Source organism: Neovison vison, chromosome 13, assembly GCF_020171115.1.
Source record: "Neovison vison isolate M4711 chromosome 13, ASM_NN_V1, whole genome shotgun sequence".
Lineage (NCBI taxonomy): Eukaryota > Metazoa > Chordata > Mammalia > Carnivora > Mustelidae > Neogale > Neogale vison.
This window is the reverse complement of record NC_058103.1, coordinates 62,917,859-62,943,902: the sequence shown is the minus strand read 5'-3', so window position 1 is coordinate 62,943,902 and position 26,044 is coordinate 62,917,859. Positions and strand designations below refer to the sequence as shown.

The window sequence follows — 26,044 nt, the reverse complement described above, 5'->3', positions numbered from 1 at the left end:
TATAGTATGTGTTAATTAAATTGAATTTTAAATAAAAAATTAAAAAAGATTTTCTCCCCCCCCCCCTTGCCTATGTGCATGCTCACTCACTCTCTCAAAACAAAAAAATCTTTAAAATAATCCAGTCAGGGACGCCTGAGTGGCTCAGCTGGTTGAGCATCTGCCTTTAGCTCAGGTCATGATCCCAGAGTCCTGGGATGGAGCCCCACATCCGGCTCCTTGCTCAGCAGGGAAGCTGCTTCTCACTCTGCCTGTTCTGCCAGAATTTCTCTGTGCTCCTGCTCTCTCTGACAAAAAAGTAAATAAAAAATCTAAAATAATCCAGTCAACAATTAGAAAAGTCAGAACCAATCTTTAGGTCTGGTGATAGGAAAGAAGAGGACACATTCCTAATACTGTAAGGGAGTAAAACAGACAGGATTTGGTGTTTCCCTAATAGGAACAGGGAGCAGGAAGAGTAATGAGTAATTTTTAGGTTTTTGTTTTTTGTTTCTGTTTTAAGATTTTTATTTATTTAGGGGCCCCTGCGTTGCTTAGCCTCAACCGTATGCCTTTGACTTAGGTCATGATCCCAGGGTCCTCTGATCAAGTACTGCATCGGGTTCCCTGCTTCTCCCTCTCCTGCTCCCCCTGGTTGTATGCTCTCTCTCCATCAAATAAATAAATAAAGTCCTAAAAAAAATCATTTATTTGTAAGATTTATTTATTTGAGAGACAGAACAGAGAGCGAGTGCGCGTGCATGCACAGGTGGAGGAGCAGAGGGAGAGGAACAAGCAGATTCTATGCTGAACACAGAGCCCGACATGAGGCCTGACCCCACAACCCTGAGATCATGACCTGCACTGCAATCAAGAGGCTGCTGCTCAACTGAGACACCCAGGTGCCTTAGTAATTTTTAGGTTTTAAGGAATCGGAAGGTAGTGGTACCTTCTTTGAGACAGAGAACACAAAAGGAAGCATGGATTTAATTATTTTTAAGATTTTATTAATTTATTTGACAGAGAGAGAGAGAGAGAGAGAGAGACGTAATGAGAGAGGGAACACAAGCAGGGGGAGTGGGAGAGGGAGATTTATGTGAGGCTCCATCCCAGGACTCTGAGATTGTGAACTGAGTTGAAGGCAGATGCTTAACAACTGAGCCACCCTGGTGCCCTGGAAGCATGGGTTTAAAGAAGAGTTCAGCTGAAGGTAAAATGCCAAAAGGACATCTAAATACAGGTTTTCATGAGACTGTTTAGTAAAGAGGGCTGGGGTTCAGAATTAATACTGATTTACAAGTTAATAACATATTAGAGTGCCTGCAGCCACAGGAGTCAATGAGATCACTTAGGGAGAATTTATAGAATTAGAAAACTAGAGGAACTCTTTCACTTTTTTTTTTTTTTAAGGATTTATTCATTTATTTTAGAAAGAGAGTGAGTTGGGGGGTGCTTAGGGAGAGAAGCAGGGCGCAGAACCTGATGTGGGGCTCCATCTCATGAACTTGAAATCACGATCTGAGCCAAAATGAAGAGTTAGACACTTGGTGTACCTGGGTGGCTCAGTTGGTTAGGTGCCTGCCTTTAGCTCAGGTCATGATCCTGGAGTCCCAGAACTGAGCCCACCATTGGGCTCCCTGCTCAGTGGGAAGTCTGTTTCTCCCTCTCCCGCTGTCCCTACCCCTGCTCATGTGTGTGCGCGTGCTCTCTCTCTCAAATAAATAAATAAAATCTTAAGGAAAGAACAAAAAAAGCTGGGAAACTTAACTGCTGAGCCACCCAGGTACCCCTAGAGGAACTTCTAAACTTCTGGAGGAGTCAGTGGGGAATCTAGGAAGGATTAGATTTAAATGAATAGATACATGGAGGGAAAAACTCATGAAGGGGACTAGGAAGGAGTCACAGAGTTATGAAGAAAACTTAGAAGAGATCCAAAAGATACAGAAGTAAATGGGATCCAGGAGAGCTAGAAAGATATCTTCATCAAAATGGAAAGGCACAATGTGAGACATCAAATTAACAGAATAAAGGACAAAAACCACTATAAAGGACAAAACTAGCTATCATCTCAATAGCTATACTTTCTCATAACAAAAACACTCAACAAACTAGGAACAAAAGGGAACTTCAACTTGATAAAGAGCATCAATGAAAACCCCACAGCTAACATCATACTTAACAGTGAAACAATGCTTTCCCCCTAAGATCAGAGACAAAAAGAAGATGTCTGCTCTTGTCATTTCTGTCTTACACAGTACTGGAGGTCCTAGCCAGGACAGTTAGGCAAGCAAAAGAAATTAAAAGGGTGTCCAAATTGGAAAGGATTTTAAAAAAAGAAAAGAAAAGCTCATACAGGAGTGTGGCTGCCATCGTGGTTGAGGTTGTGGGAGACACATGGAGTTGTAGGATTTGATTTCTGACTAGCTTTCACCTCCCAGTGAACAAGGATATTGTCTCATTAAGAGGAACTGTTGCAAGTTGAAATGAGCTTTTATGGAAAATGGGAGAGAGCTCTCTAAAGTCATAACCTTGTTATAAATGGAGCAGGCAATCTAGGGTAGATGAGAAAGATATAAAGACAAAAGGGCTGCTAACAGGGTCAAAATGCTAGATAAGTCAAGGGTTTAGATGTACCAGTGAGTCAACGAACAGCCAAAATTAGAATGGGTAAAAACAGAGTTGTTTATGCTCAGAATCTGTTAATACTAGAGTTTAAGAACTCAGAGAGGAGGCAGGGTCCTGGGTGCGGCCACTGATAAGGTAGCAAGAATTGAATGGGCTTAAGGTGTTAATTAGGTTAAATATTTAATCTACTGTTAAGCAGACTCAGATTATACCTAGCAAAAAGAGGAAAGGTATACAGCTACCTAAGTAAAGCAACACTAAAGGCAGTCATTACAACAGTGACTACTCCTCACACAACTAAAAGCTAGAACAAGCTTTTCTAGCTCTCCCAGATGCCCCATGGCCTTTTTAGACTTCAAGCACCCTAGTTCCACTTCAACAGCTCATTGGTCCCATGACCCTCTAAAACTTAGATAACAAAATAGCACATACAGATTGCTTTTCCTGCCCCAGTGAAGTGAGTAAAGGTCAGAGAAACAGTATCGGAACAAGATTGAGAAAAACTTTCTAGTTTTGGGCCTATGATCTTCTATAAGTTAATGTACAGGTTATTTTTTATTTTGTTATTTTATATTTAATTTTTTAAAAAATTTTATTTACTCATTAGACAGAGAGACACAGTGAGAAAGGGAACATAAGGAGGAGGAGGTCGGGAGATGCGGGGCTTGATCCCAGGACCCTGTAATCATGACCTGAGTGGAAGGTAGACACCCAAAGACTGAGTTGCCCAGGTGCCCCTAATTATAGAGTTTAGAAAGATTTATTTATTTATATGAGAACCCAATGTGGGGCTTGATCCCAGGAGGGATCATGACCCAAGCCGAAGGCAGAGGCTTTAACCCATTGAGCCACCCAGGCGCCCCTCTGAAGGCTACTTATAAAGCTGATCTAAACAATTAATAATCACTAACTTGTCTTTTTTTTTTTTTTAAAGAGTTTATTTATTCATTTGACAGACAGAGATCACAAGTAGGCAGAGAGGCAGGCAGAGAGAGAGAGGGAAGCAGGCTCTCTGCTGAGCAGAGAGCCCAATGTGGGGCTCGATCCCAGGACCCTGAGATCATGACCTGAACCAAAGGCAAAGGCTTAACCCACCGAGCAACCCAGGCGCCCCTCATTCATGTACCTTTTTTTAAAAAAAGATTTTTTTTTTTTTAAAGATTTTATTTATTTATTTGACAGACAGAGATTACAAGTAGGCAGAGAGGCAGGCAGAGAGAGAGGAGGAAGCAGGCTCCCAGCTGAGCAGAGAGCCCGATGCGGGACTCGATCCCAGGACCCTGAGATCATGACCTGAGCCGAAGGCAGCGGCTTAACCCACTGAGCCACCCAGGTGCCTTATTTGAGAGCGAGCGAGAGAGAGCACAAACAGGGGGAGTGGCAGAGGGAGAAGCAGATTCCCCACTGAGCAGGAAGCCAGACGCCACAACTTGATCCTAGGATGCTGGAATCAGAAGGCAGATGCTTAACCGACTGAGCCACCCAGGCACACCTCATTCACTTATCATTTTAACAAATACTTATTTTATTATAGCTTAGCTGTCAGCCACTGCTCTGAAGTGCTCAGGATGCAGTGGTGAAAAATAAAAGCCTTACTTCCAGAGAGCCTATATTTTAGTAGCAGAAGACAAATAATAAATACAAAAATTTTAAAAATACAGATGTATATGGGCATGAGGGTAGCTCAGTCAGTTAAGCGTCCAGCTCTTGATTTTGGCTCAGGTTGTGATCTCAGGGTCCTGGGAACAAACCCCATGACAAGATCTGCTTCAGATTCTCTCCCTCTTCCTCTGCCCCTCTCCACTCCCTACTCGTGCATCTGCTCTCTCTCTCTCCCTCTCAAATAAATAAATCTTAAAAAAGAAAAAAAAAAGATACAGAATTTCAGATAGCGCTAAGGGATTTGGCGATGGAACAGAGTGTGTGGAACATAAGGCTCCTCTAGCATGAGCGGCCTAGAGCTGACAATACCATGCCAGTATATCTATGCTGCTCTACCAATTTTTTTTTTCTCTCTCTTTTTTTTTTCCAATTTATTTATTTTCAGAAAAACAGTATTCATTATTTTTTTCACCACACCCAGTGCTCCATGCAAGCTGTGCCCTCTATAATACCCACCACCTGGTACCCCAACCTCCCACCCCCCCCCACTTCAAACCCCTCAGATTGTTTTTCAGAGTCCATAGTCTCTCATGGTTCACCTCCCCTTCCAATTTACCCAAAAGCACATACCCTCCCCAATGTCCATAACCCTACCCCCCTTCTCCTAACCCCCCTCCCCCCAGCAATCCACAGTTTGTTTCGTGAGATTAAGAGTCACTTATGGTTTGTCTCCCTCCCTATCCCATCTTGTTTCATGGATTCTTCTCCTACCCACTTAAGCCCCCATGTTGCATCACCACTTCCTCATATCAGGGTGCTCTACCAATTATTATTAAGGTTTTAGCCCAGGCCAAAAATAAGGTTGAGGAAAAACAGACACATAATGATAAAAGATTGATGATAGCATCTATATCACTTTGGCAACCCTACTCACAAATTGTTTTCCCTTATAATCATGATATAGCCAGCATTCTTTATAATTCCTAGTTACAAATGACCACATACCAGTATCACCACATTTATGCTTGTGAAAGTACCCATGTTTAAGTGCTATGCTTCTGTGATTTTTTTTTTCTTTTTTTAAAGATTTTTTTATTTATATATTTGACACAGAGAGAGAGAGAGCAAGAGAGGGAACACAGCAAGGGTAGTGGGAGAGGGAAAAGCAGGCTTCCTGCTGAACAGGAAGCCTGACGCAGGGCTTGATCCCAACACCCTGGGATCAGGACCTGAGCCAAAGGCAGCCACTTAACACTGAGCTACCCAGGTGCTCCTGTTTCTGTGATCTCGAGGTACTTCATACCCTTTTAAAAAATGTGTTCTCTCTACTGCTAGACTTAGGACATTTTATTGTCATGGTCATGTCAACTAAAACCAAACCAGAAAGACAAATTTATATATACAAAACTCTTTGATCTTGATGGTGATTTCTAAGCAAACTAGCACTATGCTACACTTATTTTTTGCTAAAATTATGAGTTAATCTTGTCATCCAAATATAAATCCCAATATCTCTACCGCCCACCCATTAAAATTCTTTTGCCAGTACTACAAATGAAGAAATCTTTAAAGCTCAATTGCATCAATTTTTTCTATTTGCACTGTAACAGTTTTCACGACGAGATTAGGAGCAATCACACCGAAGAAGGTCAGTTAGATGGATCAAAAGTCAATGATTAATCCTAATGTAACCTGGAATTCTTTAGCTTTAACACCTGGCTGGGATTCTTCACAGGGCTTCAGAGGACTCCAAACTCAAATTTAATAAACAATCAAATTGATAACCCTGTTTCTTAAGAAGTTCACAATTTCAGGATGAAAAATCAATATCCCAAGTAGTAACATGAATTATCCTCATTTCTTCAATTAATCTACTCAAGTTCTACTGAAATACTGTATTATCACTACAAAAGTATTTAAATGAACTGCTTTGAAATATAATGTTACAAAAAGAGGTCATCTATTTCTTGCCTTTTCCAGTAACTCTAAAAGTAAACCTTGATCACTAAATTTAATCAGTACTTACATCTTGATTATATTCCAAGAAGACATGAAAATTTAAATCTTTTCTCAAAATAGGATGTGCTGCCACACGACATAGGAACACTTCATGCATTGCAACAGTCTTCTTGAATATTGCCAAATACTCACTAGAAACAATACACAAAATTAAAGGTAAAACACTGCATCAACTAGGAAATCGTCTGCAACAAGTTTTTCAACAAATACTCTGAATTATACTGAATGCAAAATTAAAGATATAAAGATAAAATCCACATAAACAAAGATTTTAGTTGAACTGTTAATAAAATATGTAAAACCCAGCTCTGAAAAGGCTTCATGCTAGTTAATAGTATTTATTATATTTAAATGTTAATATTTTTAGGTTTTATGAACCTTTCTTCCTACGCAAGTTGATGTTAAAGGTAACTACAGAGGGATTTGTTTTCAGCTCCAGAGAAAGTATACTACAAATTATTTGATACAATCTTTTTGACTCAATTTCTAGATAATTACTGCATTTAAACACTTGTATACAAAAAATAAAACCCAAACCTCAGTACACATTTTTGACATTAATAATTATTTTCATCTAATGACCCAAACACACAAGAAAAAAAGCATACCACAGAGAGACTAATTTTTGTCATTACATTGAAAAACTATACTTAAAATATTTTATTATCAGTGAATCACAGCGATCATATAGTAATACATGTCAGTTTGAAAAAAAGAAACACTCAAGGAAAAGGCCCAATATTGTTGCTTCAACTACGTGCAAGGAGGATAAAATTTACATACCAGCAAACCAGCAGGACCAATGTTGGGAGAAGTTTGATCTCTGTGAGGGTAGTCATTCAGTGAAGACAAAAAAGAAGGATGCAGAGGATGGAGGTAGCAGTAGGATAAACCCAAGGTTCTCTGTTATCCAACCCCTAACCAGACCACAAAAGAATCATGATCAGGGCCACTGGAAAACCACAGATTCTTTAATATTAATGTGCTCTGCTAATTTCCAGTTTTCAGTCTTATAACTATAAAAGTAGAGATCTCTGTCTGCTCTCAGACTATTGCTTGCACCCAGCATAGACAAAAGTCTTAAAATACCTGGCACCTTACACTTTGACAAAAAAGATCTACTTTGCTAATTTATCCTGTCAAATGAGTTTAGCATTCTGAAAAGGAGGCTAGTGGCCAAGGGGATATATGCTTAAAAGCTGAAACTAAGTGGAAGAGGAGAAAAGGAAATGCATGAAGAGGAGAAATGACTAGAAAAAGAGTGATGAAAGTGATGATGATGCAAGGAAAATATTTCCTTGTATAGCTCCCAAAATACAGAAAAACAGTACACTGCAAATCTAAAATTATTTCAAATGTCTAATAAAAGAGGAAAGATTTGATATTTTCAGCAAGTATGCTAAAAATAAAATAGAAACTATCTCAAAATTTTTCAAGGATTTAATACATTTCCAGTATATGTGAAACCAATAATCATTCAACAAAAAACATTTTAAAACTATTCTCTTGTTACTCTGCTCCTATTCTTCTTCCTCCTCAGAAGCCAGAGGCAGAGAAAAAGAGGGCAAAAATTATACATACACACACGCACACACACATATTTTAAAAAAAAGAAAACAGAATATATGCAGAGTTGCACAGTGCATATTTCCATGAGAAACAGAAGTTTGGGTAGTATGCACATATCGAAAAAAGAAAACCAGTTTGGCAATGACTAAGACCTTGTAATTAAAAAACAAAACAAGTTACGCTCTGTTTTTAAAAAGTCGTATTTCCCTTTCTATTATTTTTTAATAAGGTTTTGGATCCTCTGTTTTCAATTTTCAGAGTCTATTTAAAACATTAATTTAAAGAATTTAACAATGCAGACAATTATTCCATAATTTTCCTGTAGGCTCTGATCATGATCATTAAAACTGGTTGTTTGGCTTAAACCTGCATCTTTCAGAAAGGGTCACTGTGGTGAAATGATTAAAAGGATGGGATATCAGAGAGCACAGAAAAAGGCATTAAAATAAGCACAATTAACAAAGCAGTAAGAAAAATCACATACGCTTCCAGTTCCTGTTTCATCTTTGTGAACTCTTCCTTTGTCATGGACCCTTCTCCTTCTCCCAGCTTCTGAAGTTTTTCCCTTGAAGCATCAAAATCAGGTCTTGGTGGTGCTGGTGGGATCTGTAAGAGAACCAAGCCACCCATTTATTTATTTATTTTTAAAAAGATTTTATTTATTTATTTGATAGAGAGAGATCACAAGCAGATGGAGAGGCAGGCAGAGAGAGAGAGAGAGATGGAAGCAGGCTCCCTGCTGTGCAGAGAGCCCAATGCGGGACTCGATCCCAGGACCCTGAGATCATGACCTGAGCCCTGAGCCGAAGGCAGTGGCTTAACCCACTGACCCACCCAGGCGCCCCAAGTAACTCATTTAAAGACTATTTTCTTTTTCACAGCAGCTGTACTGCTGCCACCATAAAAGACTGAATCTGGGAGAGCTAAAGACATCCTGAATGAACACAACACCAGAAATATATCAATTCAGGGTAGAGAATTTGATTAGGTCCTTTGTGCCAACAGCAGAGCACTATTTTCTACTATAGAACACTTGTTCCCACACTTTAATCTGCAGATTTCTATGTGGCAACTTACGAGTCCTCAAATTATATGCACATTAAGCTCTGACTATATACTAAAAGAAGATGCATACCATTTTTCAGAATGAAGTAAATGATTCGATTAAATACAAATGTTTTTAAAAATTAAGGAATTTATAATAGCTTTATGCTATTCTGTTTCTAAAATTCATGAATCCCAACAGTAGGATCCAGCAAGGAATGTTAAAAAGGGTTTCTGAACTGGAGGAGTGGATCAGAAACAGAAAGTACGGACTTAAAACCAAGAGATTAAGCATGAAATTAAAACCAAGGGATTAATGACTAACATCATTCTATTTACTCACAGTGGGTAAGTAAACACTTACCTTAAATAAAAATGTAAGATCTAGAAGAGCCGTATCATTCAAAGGTATAATAAAGAGAAAGTGTACCTTAAGAGGAATGGCCTACAAGTAAGAAGTGTTTAGGGGAAACGATGGAAGTCAAGAAAGCAAGAAGGTAAAAGGAAGAACAGGTAAGTAGGGGAAAGCTACAGAATGAATACAAGAAAAGGGTTATGCTTGAGGAAAGCAACAGGGAAAGAAGTATCAAGAACAGCTGAGCACACATATACCCCATCTACTGTGTGCCAGGAATGATGCTGAACAATATGCATATAAAGATAAATAAGACATGATCTTTTCTTTTTTCTTTTTTTAAGATTTTATTTATTTGTCAGAGAGAGTGGAAAGAGTGAGCAAGCAAAAACACGGGAAGCTGCAGGCAGAGGGAGAAGCAGACTCCCTGATGAGCAGGGAGCCTGATGCAGGACTTGATCCCAGGATCCTGGGGTCACGACCTGAGCTGAAGGCAGGTGCTCAACCAACTCAACCACCCAAGTGCCCGAAAGAAAACATGGTCTTGCTCTTTGAGGAGTCTTTAGTCTGTAGAAGGATATGGTAGTAAGAAAATGCCATCAGACAAGATGAGGGTGAAAAGGTGGAAATAAGATGCGAAAAGAAGGAGCTTCCAGGTTGGTGAAGACACTGACATGCTGGAAAGGTGGAAGGTAGTACACCTGCAGAACATGAGAGTTTTGCACCAACCCCCTCTCCCTGTACCTTGTCCTATGCATCTCTTTCTTTTGGCTGTCCTGAGTTGATCCTTTATAAAAACTGGTAGTTTTTATAAAAGGAAAAAAAAAAGAGAATGCACTGCCAGCTGTCCCCAAATTCTGAGTCATACAAAGAAAGAGCAAATGACTGAGAAGGAGTGGCCACAAGGATGGAAACAGAATCAGATCAGGATGATTTCAAGGAGATGAAATGAAACTAAGTTTTAGGAATCTGAGTGTGGTCAGGCCCTGATGGATACCTAAATAACCTCTTAAGGGACCCTCCAACCCTAAATATCTGTCTACCTAAGGGTTCAAGATCAGTATGGTTTATAATATCCCCCTCATTAATCTCTAGGAAAAGCCTGTTTCAATTCCAATAAACAGTAAGAATTTAAGTTTAAATGAAGGAGCATAAGATATCCATTATCTTCACACTCTTAAACTAGACAATTCAGGATAAAAGGTGGTAGTCCATTGTGTTTTGCAACTGACAATTTTTAAAAATCACACCAGTTCACTAAAATGCTAAACAAAATTTAACACATAACAAGGTATCTAAAAAGCACCTAGAAAATGGGATTAAAATGGAACCCCAACACTTACAATGTAACCCGCATAGTCTTCATTTTCAATGAAGGAATCATGAAGCCAGATAAATTCCTCATGTTGTCGAACAACAGAAAACTCATTTTGTTTAAAATTTGGCAATGAACTCTGCAAAGATAGAGATTTTCTTGAAGAAAAATAAAAATCATACTAAAAGGCTTTTAATAAACACTTTTAATCTTATTTTCTTAAATCAGTCTTATATAAATGATTATCAGTACTTTTACAATCTATAATGAAAACTCTGAGACACCCAGAAGAAATTATCCTGGCAACTTTGAAAAAGTAAGTTGAAGCCTCTTATTATATTATACTGCCACCATTACTTAAAGGTTATTAATATATATCAAACTCAACTACTCAAAGGAAAATAAATCTACAATCTGAAAATGTGTCTGAGAACTAAAATCCAAGAAGAAAATAATTTGTAAGACAGTAATTTATTTACTTAATTTTAAAGATTTTATTTATTTATTTGAGAGAGAGAGAGAGGAGGGTGGCTGGGGGGAGAGGGACAAGCCTGCGACCATGACCTGAACTAAAATCAGGAGTAGGAGGCTTAACCACCTGTGCCACCCAGGTGCTCAGTAAGACAGTAATATAATTAACTGATAAAACAAAACTGAAAACAAGAATAGTGAAACATGTTAATAAGTCTAGAGAAAATTAAATGTGCATTACATCTAGGTTCTGTGATTCTTAAATGTTAATCTTTAGAAAGTACATTAAAACAAATACATTCACTAAAACTGTTAAAAGCAGTGAATTATAAACTAAAATATGGTTTCTAATTATGTTCAAAACCAAGGTTCCAGTCAATATATTACTACATATGTAACATTTGCACAATTAATAGCTGAAATAATACATGTTCAAAATCACATTTACCTTTGTGTGAACAGTGAATTTTACTTTATCTCTTTCACTAAGAGCATCAGAAATGTCCACTTGCAGAGCAGCATCACTCTGAAGATCTACATTTATTGCTTTAAGCTAGAAAAAGATAATACTTTAATGAAAAGTTCTGTGGGCTTATACAGAATTTCATTATTTTCTCAGACATTAAGACAATGCAAAAACAGAACAAAAATAACAAAAGAATCTTAAATCTAAAAGGTTATCAAGTTCATTTAAACCTCATATATATTTTGGGAGGCAGGTGCTTTGGGTATGTTACTACCTTTTTTTTTTTAAGATTTTATTTAGTATTTGACAGAGAGAGACACAGCAAGAGGGAACACAAGGCGGGGGTAGTGGGAGAGGGAGAAGTAGGCTTCCAGCTGAGCAGGAGCCCAATGCAGGGCTCCATCCCAGGACCCTGGGATCATGACCCGAGCCAAAGGCAGACACTTAACGACTGAGCCACCCAGGTGCCCTGGCTATGTTATTATCTTAATCAATTTTCGTTCTATACCATTCAACTATACTTTGTATGAGTCGATGTGCTAACCATGATTCATTTTAATTTCACTCAAAAAGTAAACTATTTTTTCTCTAACTTACTCTCTGCCATCATGGTATGTGTGGTTGACTATTCCTCACGATGGACTACCGCAGGAAGTCTGGAAGTCACCCTAACCTAGGAGCTTGGATAGCCTGGGTTTGAATCCCATCTCTGCACATTAATACTCTGATTTGGATCTTCTCACAAGGCCCATCAAGCAATTTCTGGCAAAGAAACAAAAGCAGAACTGTCCAATTCCCCAGTGGATTCAGATGAAAACTGGTAACAAAATTAGGTACAACTTCAAGAGGAGGCACTGGAGAAGAACCAAGCCGGTCTATAAGCAACAGCACATGAGATGGCACATATATCTATGCTGCATTGTCACAAATTCATATCCTACCACTCTGTAACATCACTACTACCTGAGCAATAGACATGTTTTATCAGGGAAAGGATTCTTCTGTTACTATGCTTCTGCACCGGTTGGTTGGTTCAATAATAAATACGTGAGACCTTTTGTTTGGGGGAAAAAAAAACAAAAAAACCAAACCATAAAATTAACTATCTTCCGAGAAGATGGTCCATTAAAGTTCAAGTGCTCTAAAAGTAAGGAAAGTATCTACCTTTTTTCTTTTAAAAGATTTTATTTATTTGACAGAGAGAGACACAGCGAGAGAGGAAACACAAGCAGGAAAGTGGGAGAGGGAGAGGCATGCTTTCCACAGAGCAGGGAGCCCAAAGTGGGGGTTGATTCCAGGAGTCTGGGATCACAACCCAAGTGGAAGGCAGCCGCTTAACTGACTGAGCGACCCATGTGCCCCTCCTTTTCTTTTCTTTTTTTTTTTTCAAAGATTTTATTTATCTATTTGTGAGACAGAGAGAGAGAGCATGAAAGCGGGGTAAAGGGGAGAGGGAGAAACAGACTTCCCGCTGAGCAGGAAGCCTGATGCAGGGCTTGATCCCAAGAAGCCAGGACAATGACCTGAGCCAAAGGCAGATGCTTAACTGATTGAGCCACCCAGGCACCAACTATCTACCTTTTAGAACAAGAAAAATAATGAAAAGAATATTGGCTAAAAATTCTACTGCTTAATACAGGAATAAACTGTGAAACTATTAAATACAATTAAAGATACTACATATGTAAAGCGCTAAGAAAAATGGTAACATAAATACTCAACTACCGCCTGTGATATGCATTAAATTCACATTTTACTCTACAAGCTTTACTATGTTCAAAGAATTGAATATGTTCTAAATTTAGTGCTTTCATTTACGTGTCTATGAGAAGACTTCTCTACTTATAATTCTTTAAAAAAAATAACTAAATAAACTCTATACCCAATGTGGGGCTGAAACCCACAACCCAGAGATTAAAAGTCATATGCTCCACCCACTGAGCCAGCCAGATACCCCTCTACTTTACAAGGCTTATCATTAATTCTATTTATAATTCTTAAATTTCATCAATTTTTCTTCCCTTTAAACAAATACACATTCTAAAATGTCTGGCTACTTTGGAGTCTTATTTAAAAAAATCAAACACACTACAAGATAATAATGAAGTCTTAACAGCAAAGATACAAAATTATTTAAAGTCTAATTAACTACCTAGCTTACTTCAAATACTGTAGTTAAACCCGGGACTTATTTTGGGAATCTCACCTAGTCAATGACATTTCACCTTTTTTTTAAAGATTTATTTGTCAGAGAGAGAGAGAGGGCGCGAGTGAGCACAAATATCCCTGTGATCATAACCACAATTATCTCCAGGAGTTCCTTCCTTTGACGTTTCTACTTCTTTGCTTTCCACCTCTTCTGTAAATTATCTTTTATATGTGTTATTAAAGCTGGTAGCCATTCACATATTGCCTTAATGGCCATTAATCCGATCTATCATTTGTCTTTTTCATTCTTTTAGCAACTACGTTCTAGAATTGATATCAGGAAAAGTGCCTGAATCATAAAGGCCGTCACAGCAAAATGCTGGTGGTGAGACTGTGACTCCTTTAATTTATATTTCATAGTAAATTCAAAATATCAGCTGAAGTGTTCATCCTGATATTGCATTTTTCTACAGTCAGTATGATATACACTTCATTCCTCATTTTTTTTTTTCCATTTCCTGAGATTACAGAGAAAAGGACACATAAAGGAATTATTTTGTTTGGCAATAAGATTTGCTTCACACACATTAGGATTTTTTTTTAAAGTTCTGTTTTTTTGTTGTTTTTTTTTTTAAAAGATTTTATTTATTTATTTGACAGAGAGAGATCACAAGTAGGCAGAGAGGCAGGCAGAGAGAGAGAGGAGGAAGCAGGCTCCCTGCTGAGCAGAAAGCCCAATGCCGGGACTCGATCCCAGGACCCTGAGATCATGACCTGAGCCGAAGGCAGCGGCTTAACCCACTGAGCCACCCAGGCGCCCTAAAGTTCCGTTTTCTAATAACTAAGATGTATAATGGAAAAGCCAGCCAACAAAATGAAATCATCCCCCACATAAATACAAAATTTCCACTGAAAGCTAATCTGCTATATTTTATCAATTCTAGATGCGTATTTTATGCATTTTAACACTTGAAACAGGAATGCCTTGCAACTGAAAACAAATTTCAGTTCAACTGGAAATACTTTTTTTCTTGGTGGTACTCAGATTTGATAAAGTATTATATTGTAAATGTAATGTTAATTACATAAAATGTACACAGGATTTTTCAGGCATATCTTCTTCTTTCTCTAAAGTTAATATTAGAGAGTTTTTATTAAGGGAAAATGAAAGCAAACAACTTGTGATTCATCAACATTTAATTAACTGTCTGAAATTAGTGAGGTCGGTGTGAGGAAATTCTCATTAGATGACATTCACTGGTTTCATTCTTTAAACACTGTGTCAAGGCCAAGAGAAAGACTTGGCAGGGAAAACAGATTAAACAACATAAATATATACCATTAGAAAGATAATTTAGTGGCGCCTAGTTGGTTAAGCATCTGACTTTGGCTCAGGTCATGATCCCAGAGTCCTGGGATTGAGTGTCAGTGACGGGCTTCACAATGAGCTGCCAAGCAGGGAGTCTGCTTGTCCCTCTGCACTGCCTTCCCTTTGTGCTCTCTCAATAAAATCTAAAAAAATAAAATAAGAAAGATAATTTAAAGACAATGCCCTTTTGATTAATTTTCCATAAATACTTATTTAGTAAAGAAGATATTCACTACTAATTTACTATACTGACTCATTTACTATAAAGTATGTACCCTAGAACATTCCTAAAAAATTAGTTCCATCTTTTGCCAGAAAAGCAAATGTAGACACATGAGTGGATGGATGAAGAAAATGAAAATAACTATTGCAACAGCCTCCCAACTGGTGTCTTGCTTCTACCCCTTACTTTATTCTATTCCTTACAGAGCTACCAGAAGATCCCATTAAACATTAAACATAAACATCATTCCTCTGCTCAAAACCTAAGGGGTCTCCACTTGGAGAAAAGCCAAAGTCCCTTATAGGGGTCTCCCAGGAAATACAAAATCTCTGACATCATCTCTCAGGCTAATCTACTATTCCTCTGGCTCACTGTAAACCTGCCACATGTCTTCCTTGACGTTCCTTTAATATTGGGGCATGCTGCCACCTCAGGAGTCTTTGCACTTACTGTTACCTCTACCTGGAATATTCTGCCACCAGATATCTATCTGCAGGAATCACTCCTTCATTTCCTTCAAGTATTTACCAAAACATCACCTTCTCAGGAAGGCCCTTCCTGGCAACCTTCAGACTATAGCTCAACTCCCTTCCACTCCCTCCTCTTTTTTTCAAATCACTTGTTTACCACCTACTCTCTCTATATATATATTTTTAAAGATTTTATTTATTTATTTGACAGAGATCACAAGCAGGCAGAGAGGCAGGCACAGAGAGGGGGGAGCAGGCTCCCTCCTGAGCAGAGAGCCCGATGTGGGGCTCAATCCCAGGACCCTGGGATCATGACCTAAGCCAAAGGCAGAGGCTTTAACCCACTGAGCCACCCAGGCGCCCCTATATTTTATTTTTTTAATAGTCCTCCCTAACTAGAATGCCAATTTTGTGAGGACACAGATTTTTGTTTTGTTCATTGCTATATTCCCAGTGGCAGACTTCAATAGCTACATGTTGAATGGAAAGTAGAAAGAAAGGTGGTAATCATAACTGGGCTAAGAAAATGTAATTATAGTACAATCAATGGAAAATCTCTGAGACAGACAGAAGTAAATTCCATTAGTCTCACTAATTCAGGCCAAATTTTAAATCTGTTTAACTCCTAGCCCAGATATGATTTTGAAAGTCCTATAAAACATCATTTCTATTATTATTTTATGCCTTATACTGAGCAGTCAAATCCATGGTTGATTATATATACATTTTCTGGACACTGGTGTGTGAAACCAGATTTCCTCTCATATACCAGAAACAACAAAAATTACTAGGGTTACATGATATGTCACTCCAACGCCTTTTTAAAAATTTTTTTATTAAGATGTATTAATTTACTTTAGAGAGAGCGAGCATATGCACACGAGGGGGCAGAAGGAAAGGAAGAGAAGCAGACTCCCCACTGAGTGCAGGGCCCAAGGCAGGGCTGGATCTTAGGACCCTCAGAACATGACCTGACCTGAAATCAAAAGTCAGGCTGCCTTGAACCCTCCAGGAGCCCCATCCAAAGCCTTTCTGGTGTCACACTCCCACTGCTCTTTTGCCATACCCTGCTTGCAAATTCCCATAACTGTTATTAACCTAACCATCAACTCTCTGCTTTTACACTTTGAGCTGCTGAGTGTAGCTAGAAAAAGCAGTAACTGGCATTTGCAACCAGATTTCCTCTCACATACCGTTCCAGACACAATATAACATTACTAGGTTATTACTAGAGTAGTACTAACAGTGTTCACGCCTGTATTCCCTCCAAGTCACAGTTAATACTACTGGTAGTACAAATATAACACTTTACTCTATAGACAATATACTAATATGAATTTATTTAATAAACTTTTAAAGAGATTTTACCATTTTATCTATCTATCTATCTATCTACCAGGGAGAGAAAGAGAGCACGTGCAGGCACCCAAGAGAGAGCACAAGCAGGTTCCCTGCTGAGCAAGGAGTCTGATGTGAGACTCAATCCCAGGACTCTGGGATTATGACCTGAGCCAAAGGCAATTGCTTAACTGACTGAGTCCCCAAAGCGTCCCTTTAATAAACTTAAAAAAAAAAAAAAAAGGTTTATCCACTTATCTGAGAGAGGGAGAGAGCATGAGTGAGGGGTAGGGCAGACACCTCACCAAGTGTGGAGCCCAACGGGGGTTGGATCTCAGGACCCTGAGATCATGACCAGAACCAAAATCAAGAGCCGGATGCTTAACCAACTGTGCCACCTAGAAACCCCTTCCCTAGTACTTTTAACCAAACAATCAATTTTTCACCTCATTTTAATATATTTCAAACAGCTATCTCGGGTACTGTGGAGCACGTAAGGTGAAAAAAAAGCTGTGCCTTCAAGAAATTGGTAGTGAGGGAGACAATCAACTATGTAATAAAACCAAAAGAAGTACTTCCCATTCTTCTTCCTCACAGACTGTACCCTGTGCACAATTTAACCTTATCAGTATCTCCCATTCTCTGACCTCTTATACGTCTGCCGTGTGTTACCCTCTCTGCTTCTCTCCTCTTCCACACTACTGCATGATATGGCACTCCACTATCTTTCTTACTGGTCCTGTCAACTCTCATTGCTCTTTTTGCCATACCTGGCTTACAAATTCCCACACTCAGGAGCAATTCAACAATCGCCTTTGCTTTCTGAGTTGCTGGTTTGGCTACAGAAAAGTCACAATTGTTTATACTGGTCTACTACAAAATTAATGGTCTTCGATTTGCATCGGCTCTTAATACCACTCAGCACTCTTGAATAGATCTGCTCCGCTCCCCTTCTGATTCCCTTCAGCAACTACTCTCAACTTCTACTTCAACCCTCTACATTTCCACCCCACTCTCAACAAGTGACCTGGTTTCCCACATCCCAAAGAAACAACACTAGCAGCTGTTCTCCCTCAGACCTATCAATAAACTCTCTTACAAAAAAAAAAAATCTAACCTCATCATCTTTTCCACTTTTTCATAAGCAGTGTCCATCTGTTCACCCGAGCATTTAACTTTGCTGTCTGCTTTAGGACCTGCTCATACACTGCTCTTCTAGTTAAGGTTAGACTCTGTCTCACAAATCCTTCACACACTAATTTTTAAATCCAATAACTTTTTACTGTTCTTGTCCTCTCTGCAGTATTTTTGCCTTGGTGATCATTTTAATTCCTTTAAACTCTCTCAACTTCTGGGGACTTCTCTCATATCCCTCCTACTTCTTTCAGCCCTGTCAATCGATCTGTTTTTCCCTATAACCCTTAAATGTTGGTTTCCACAGGTGCTATCTAAGCTGGGCAATCTCAGTCATTCTCGACTGTAGCTCCTAAATATTTATCATCAATTCAAACCTCTTAAATTCCCAATCATACTTTCGCAGTACCAACTAGACATATCTGCCTACAAGTACTCGCTTATTAAACAATGGAGTGCCAGGGCGCCTGGGTGGCTCAGTGGGTTAAAGCCTCTGCCTTCAGCTCAGGTCATGATCCCAGGGTCCTGGAATCAAGCCCCACATCGGGCTCTCTGCTCAGCAGATTTTGCTATCTCTCTCTCTGTCTGCCTCTCTGCCTACTTGTGATCACTCTCTCTGTCAAATAAATAAATAAAATCTTAAACAAACAAACAAACAAACAAAAAAACCAGAGTGCCTTCAATGTGCAAAACCACTGTCCTAGGAGCTAGGGATAGAGCAGTGAAAAGACACAATCCTCACCCTTTCACATCTTTGGCAGGAAAGGGATCAGATACCTTATAGGTACTTCAAATCCGACATATATGAAACCAAACATATTATCTACCTCAGTTCTTTTACCCTGCATTCCTCATTTTCTCCTTCTCCTCTGCCCAGCCCATGTACTTATACAGTCACTATACCCCACCAATTCTACCTCCTAAGCATCTCTTTGCTATGTCCCTTCCTTCATCCTCCCTTCTGATTTAATTATACCTTCATCATTTTTCATCTGGACTATTACAACAGCCTGTTAACTGGCTTCTCTGCTTTGTGGAAGAAAGAATCAATCTCTACATCAGAGTAATCTACAGTGTTATTTTCATCTAGGCATAGGTCTTTCGCAGCTTAAAATCCCCAAGGACTTCCCACTGCCTGGAATCTTAATTATTATGCAATTTACACTTGATCTATCCATTATCTACCCTTGCTTCCTGTGAGAACAAGTGCTCCAGGTGGAACCAAATTACCTGCTGGCTACCCACTCTGCTGGCAAGGCTACCCAGGCTACCCACTCTGCTGGCAAGCCTTCCCTTCCATGAGAGCCTACAAAATTCCTGGTCAATATTTAAGGCTTAGCTCATTTAGGTAACAGCACAGCAGTTAAAAGAGTGCCAGACCTGGAGCTAGACTGCCTGAGTCTGACTTCAGCTCATATGGGCTGTTACAACCTTGGGCAAGTTATTTAATCTCTCTGAACCTCAGATCTCCTTTCCAAACTAGAAAGTAGCAGCTACTGAACAGGGATTTGAGAATTGAATGAGTATAAGGAAAGTACCTGGACCACAGTAAATGCTAAGTCAGTATGCAGCTATCATTATGTCTTCACTACGTCCCTTCTCCCAAAAGCAAACACTCCCTCCTTTGTACTTCTACGGCACTTTATCATAAGTCTGCCACTACCCTGTGATGGTCTTAAGGCAGGAACTTTCTTTTTCCTTTGCCAACATTCATCTTCTTATCCTCTGCCAACATAATTGATGTCACATTTTTATCTTAAGTATCAATAAATGTGGAATATGCTCAAACTAAATGCTGTGCAGGTACCAAAGAAAATGCCAACATGTGGCCAAGTCTTCAAAGATAAATCAAATTTCAAGTGGAAAAAAAAAAAAAGGTGAGAAAAAAAAAACAACAACACTCTGCCACATTAACAGGCATGGATAAAGCAGACATTAAAGTACCCTGGCAATGACAAGCAGACTAGAATATGTCTAGTGTGATGAAATACTGAGAAATGAAGCCAGCCTGAAAATGTCATGAACAGTGTTTAATGCTAGCCCAAGGAGTTTGAACCTTACTGCAAGAAGAACTGGGTCCAGGTAAATGCTTTTGACAAGTGTGGTTATATGATTTGATCATTTAAAGTCAGGAAACTTTAATGTCAAGCTGGACTGGAAGGTAGACAGAAAGGATACAGAGACTAATGACAGGTAACAAATAGAGAGGACATTAAGGGGGTCCTTACTCATTAAAGATGGGCTAAACATTTTTGAGATGAAATTAACTGGCCTTGGGGACACCTGGGTCAGTTAAGTGTCTGCCTTCGGCTCAGGTCATGATCCCAAGGCATCAGGCTCCCTGCTTAGCGGGGAGCCTGCCTATCCCTCTGCCTGCCGCTCCCCCTGCTTGTGCACTTTCTGTGACAAATAAATAAACCTTAAAAGAAAAAAAAAAAAAGAAATTAACTGGCCTCAGTGATTATTCTGATAAGGAGATGAAGGACAGGATTCAGAAGTTTCTTGCCTGCGTGACTGGAAAATGATAATATGACAAAGATGAGAGATAAAGAAGGAGGAGGAAGGCTAGGAATCCAGAAGAGGTGTAGTTACTCCACCTGAAGTAATTCTAAAAACAGTAAACATATTATTTACAATTAAAAGCAAATGCTAAGCAAATTCTGCCAACAATGTGTTGGCACTCACTGCTTTTATTTAACAAGCACATCTGAGCAAACTGTGTCCAGTTCAAAGGGCTCATTTGTTTACTAAATAATATGTTACTGTCCTTTGTTTTGGGGAAAAATGGCCTATTATGTAGAGGTATGGCTGAAGAGTGGTCAGTAATTTTCAATATTGTGTATTTCTTAAAGCCTGCTTTTTTTTTTTTAATTTTTATTTATTTGTTTATTTGACAGAGAGAGAGATCACAAGTAGGCAGAGAGGCAAACAGATAGAGAGGAGGAAGCAGGCTCCCTGCTGAGCAGAGAGCCCGATGTGGGACTCGATCCCAGGACCCTGAGATCATGACCTGAGCCGAAGGCAGCGGCTTAACCCACTGAGCCACTCAGGTGCCCTTAAAGCCTGCTTTTTAAGTTTTCACAATACAGCATTTTTTTTAAGGCAGTAAGATTCTCTTCTGATCCAAAAATCATGATGAAAATTTAAGGCTGCTTAAGAATGTATTTAAAAATATTAACTTTAGGGGCGCCTGGGTGGCTCAGTGGGTTAAGCCGCTGCCTTCGGCTCAGGTGATGATCTCAGGGTCCTGGGATCGAGTCCCGCATCGGGCTCTCTGCTCAGCAGGGAGCTTGCTTCCCTCTCTCTCTCTCTGCCTGCCTCTCTGCCTACTTGTGATTTCTCTCTGTCAAATAAATAAATAGAATCTTTAAAAAAAAAATTAACTTTAATTTTGCTTACTTGTTGCTCTGTAGGAATGCTTACATTATTTTTGAGTCTGTGACTTATATCAAAATTTCTATTGAGGGCCCCCTGGGTGGCTCAGTGGGTTAAAGCCTCAGCCTTCTGCTTGAGTCATGATCTCAGGGTCCTGGGATAGAGTCCTGCACAGGGCTCCCTGCTGGGCAGGGAGCATGTTTCCCCCCTCTCTCTGCCCACTTCTCTGCCTACTTCTCTGCCTACTTGTAGTCCCATCAAAAAAATAAATAATCTTAAAAAAAAATTTCCTATTGATACATGCACTTCATGCTTTTTCTCTCTCAAGAGTTTCTTAAAAGGCTGAACAGAATAACCTAAAATAAAAGTACAATGTCTAAAAGTTCTAATTATGGCAATCTATTTCTATCAGAGCAAACACAATATAAGGAAATTTAAACAGGCCCGATATTTGTTCCTGAATGATGAAACAGCAGAGTAACTATGCAGTTGTAATCAAACTTCAGTGCACAAAAGAATCTTCTTGGGTGCTTGTTGAAAAAGTAGTATATGACAATTACACAGGATTTTAAAAAAGAAATAGTTATCTGTCCTTCTCCCTACTTCGGGAGATTCTGATTTACCTAGGGCAGGGCCCAGAAACTTGTTTTATTTTCCAAACACCCCAGGTGATTCTGAAGCAAATGTTTCAAGGTCACTTTGAGAAATACTTATACTGGCCCTGGTATCAGAAACATCGTTTAAAGTCCACCTCTCCCCCTCATTGGCTGTGTGACCTTACACCGCTTACTTCGTTTCCCCAAGGTTCAGATTTCTTATCTGTAAAAGGCGAATACTAAAAGTTTCATAAGGATGATGAGAGAATATAATGAAATAATGCTTATACAGTACTTAACACAGTGCCCACCTATAATTATTACTATGATTCACCCATTTCCACAGGACAAAAAATAAGGAAGAACTGGACAGATATACATATTAACCATGACAACCTAAATGCTTTGTAATTCATGGTAACGTTTTTTCATTTCCTTCTGGTAAGGCACGCTCTTTGTCTCTCTTTCCCTCTAATTTTGTAATACATGAAAAAAGTTTTTAGACATATTACATTATGTGCTTCAAGTTTTATAAACAAATCGTACCAAAGGCATAAGGCAATGAAAGCAAATTTTAACTAGAAAATACTCTGCTTTTCATATCAAAATAAATACTCAAAAAATTAATACTTTTATTGAACATTAGCCAGATTTTACAAAAGAGCAAATTCTGTTTGCTTTTTCTGGTAGACCATGAAAATTAGAGACAAAGTCATCTAAATAAAGAATGCCAACTGCTTTATATTTAGAAAAATCAGTTTAATTGTACTATAATCAATTCATCTCCTTTCATTACACAACTCCACTGTCTTTCCTATTTTAAAATCCAAAATGTAATTTTTCAAAGATTTTATTTATTTGACAGAGAGAGAGATCACAGGCAGAGAGGCAGGGAGGGAGGGAGGGAGAGAGAGGAAGCAGGCTGCCTGCTGAGCAGAGAGCAGGGTGCAGGGCTTGATCCCAAGAGGCAGAGATCAAGACCCCAGATGAAGGCAGAGGCTCAACGCACTGAGCCACCCAGGTGCACCACCAAAATGTAATTTTTAAGTGGCCATCTAATGCTACTGTCTTATCCCAGAACATATAAATACACATCTACAGTTTTTTAAAACTCACTAGAAACTAAACTTTTTAGAAATAACCAGAAATCCTATATGATGCTTTCACACACCAAATTCTAACTGATGCTTTTGTGTAAACTGAGAAATTTATTAAAACATCATTTATAAAAGTAGACAGCCCCCTCTGTTATTCTTCTTACCATCTGAAAACTTTATAAAGCTCGCCAGTTAATACTAACTACCTCATCTTTTATTTAAAAAACAGTAATATCCTACAAGAATATTTTGTCACCTGCCAAAAATCGACTAACTGATGTGTCTTTCACATTACCTAACATGAATAAGTAAAGGCAAAATGGGAAACTGAAGTGCAGGCTGTTAAATGTGATGGACCCGAGGAACCTTGCTGAGCTGCAATCACCATATATCAATATTTTTCAAGCGCTTACTTGTACAACGTACCCCCCTCCCCCAGCTTCAGACAAGGCAAAAGAGGGGAGACAACAGGAGGGAGGAATCAGAGCCTGGAGGCCTTTTCTTAAGTGGCAGGCAACTGGCCTCAAACCACCACCGCGGGAACTCCGCAAAAAAAAAATGTATGTTTTTGGATATTAAGAAACGTGAAGGCACCATGAGCTTCCAGCACTTTGCAAAATCTGGTAGGATACTGAAGAAGAGTTAAGGTTTGGCAACCGTAAAATTCCTTGCAAACGGGTAATTTACAAAAAGCCTGTACTGTATCTGTTTTAGAAGGTGAGAAAAGTGGGAGGCAGCGGGTTCGACGTCCACAACGGGAGAAAACTGAGGGTGCCACCACAAAGGTCTGAGAATGGGTTTTCATAGCCCCTCCAAGCGTCGGGGGCTGGGGGGTAAGGATCCAGCTCCAGCCTCCACTTCCACTTCCCACCTGCGCCCCAAGCCGGGCGGGGGAGGAGGTCCAAGGGAGGATCTGAGGCGGGGCGGGGGACAGGAAAGCTGCTGTGTGGGTCCCCAGGAAATCAGAACCGAGCGGCCCCGAGGGAGGGACGGCTGCAAGAGGGCGGGGCGCGGTGCAGCGAGGAAACCGAAAGGAGGACGCCGGAGAGAAGGTGCCGCGCGACTGGGGACCCTTCCTGGTACCACACCCAGGGGCCCAGGCGGGGGCGAAAGGGTCCCGTGAGCTAGAAGAAGGCAGAACTTACTCCGCGGTCCTCCTCCGAGAGGAAGTCGGGGCCGTCGTCCAGGCCTTCCTGCGGGGTCGCCGGACACGGCGCACCAGGGGAAAAGATGGAGTTGGGGAGACACAAAGGGAGACATTAGTGCTAGGCCGGCGCGGCCCCCGTGCCCGCCCCGCGCCCGCCGCCCCCACCGCGCGCCCGGGGCTCGGCGCCGCTGGAACACCCACCATCATGGCTGCTCCGAGGCGAGGGCCAGCGCACGCGCGCACCGCACCGCGGGGCCGGAGGGAGCCGGCAGCAGCGGGAGAGGCGGGGCTGGTGGCGGCAGGAGGAGGCGGGGTCTCGGAGCAGACTGCCCCGCCCCGCCCTGGCGCGGGGGGCCGGGGGCGGTAAGCTGTGGGAAGGGGTAAAGCAGGGCCCTCCGCCCGAGGTTGGAGCACCCCAGTCGGAAAGGGCTCGTAGGCCCAGACCCACATGGTTGCGGGCAGGTCGCGGCTGGCCGGCTCTGACCCGGAAGGGGCCGAATGCCACCTGGGGAGCTGTCCAGTTTCCTTTCCCTTAGGGCTGCAGCGGAAAAAAAAAAAACAACAACAAACGAGCGTCCTCTGGAAGCCAAATAAATCGCCTAGTCTTTGTATTATGCCACACAATAATTAATCACAATTAATATTTTGCCTATAGAAATTGTGGGAACTAAGGGCCTTCGCACAGTGAGCTGTAATCAAGCTTTTACGGTTGGTGAGGTAATAACCTCAGGGTTTAGGGTGCTAATGGTTAAGAACTATAAAAGTGAGCTGTTCCCGTTACAAGAGCATTTCTTTCCTTTTTATGAACGAGCGCCTTCAGACCTACTCTTAACTGTCCGTCCGGACAGCACCACATGACTGTCCACAGGCAATTTAAAAGACGGGACAAAATCATTCCTTAACCTTTGCCCCATGTCACCTTTTACGCACGCGGACACACGCGCAAATGTACATGCCATCCTTGTGCTTCCAGTCACTTAATGGTATCCGCATGCTTCCACTTTTCAGACCAGAAACCTCCAAGTCCTATTCAAATCCTTCCTTCTTCTCCCTCACTCCTCACTCCATTTAGTAACAGATTCTGTTGCATCTGTACTTTATTGTCTCATCTCTTAAATTGGTCCCAGTCCTCCCTCTCCTCCCTTCCACAGCAATTACCCTCAGTATCTGTCTGAACCCTTGCAATACTCTTAACTTTTCTTATTTTCATCTCTCTCCTTCGTTCTACATCCTGCCACCAGTGGTTCGTTCGTTCTTTCTTTCTTCCTTTCTTCCTAAGATTTTATTTGACAGAGAGAGAGAGAGAGAGAGGAGCACAAGCAGGCAGAGCAGCAAGCAGAGAGAGAAACAGGCTCCCCGCTAAGTAGAGAGCCCAATGGTGGGGCTCCATCCCAGGACTCTGGGATCATGACCTGAGCTGAAGGCAGATGCTTAACGAACTGAGCCACTCAGGTGCCTCTCCAGTTTTCCTCCTAAGACACAGACATCAATGATAAAACTGCTACCCTGTCCATGATCTTTACACATTTTTATTACATTAAGGTCCAACTCCTCCGCCTAGCATTTAAGGCCTCCACACTTGACTCTCTCCCTATTCTGCCAGGCCCTCTGTCCTATCTTGTTGAATTGAAGCTCTTAAAACAATAATGTTAAACTATTAATAATTTCTTGAGAACTTCTTGTAGTTTTCATTTTGTATGTA

The 26,044-nt window shown here is 40.3% G+C and overlaps 1 protein-coding gene across 1 annotated transcript in view; it reads right to left on the bottom strand.

The window, feature by feature from the left end:
• The window catches only part of SNX6 (sorting nexin 6), a 65,124-nt gene extending 40,501 nt beyond the window's left edge, over positions 1 to 24,623 (bottom strand). Inside the window, exons 1-6 of the mRNA XM_044232156.1 lie at positions 24,544 to 24,623; positions 24,341 to 24,388; positions 11,428 to 11,532; positions 10,537 to 10,647; positions 8,279 to 8,400; positions 6,233 to 6,356 (exon numbers count right to left, since the gene is read on the bottom strand). Coding sequence (XP_044088091.1) covers positions 6,233 to 6,356; positions 8,279 to 8,400; positions 10,537 to 10,647; positions 11,428 to 11,532; positions 24,341 to 24,388; positions 24,544 to 24,549 — 516 coding nt within the window. The 5' untranslated portion in view covers positions 24,550 to 24,623. The remainder of the gene's footprint in view (positions 1 to 6,232; positions 6,357 to 8,278; positions 8,401 to 10,536; positions 10,648 to 11,427; positions 11,533 to 24,340; positions 24,389 to 24,543) is intronic.
• Between the last annotated feature and the right edge of the window lie 1,421 nt (positions 24,624 to 26,044).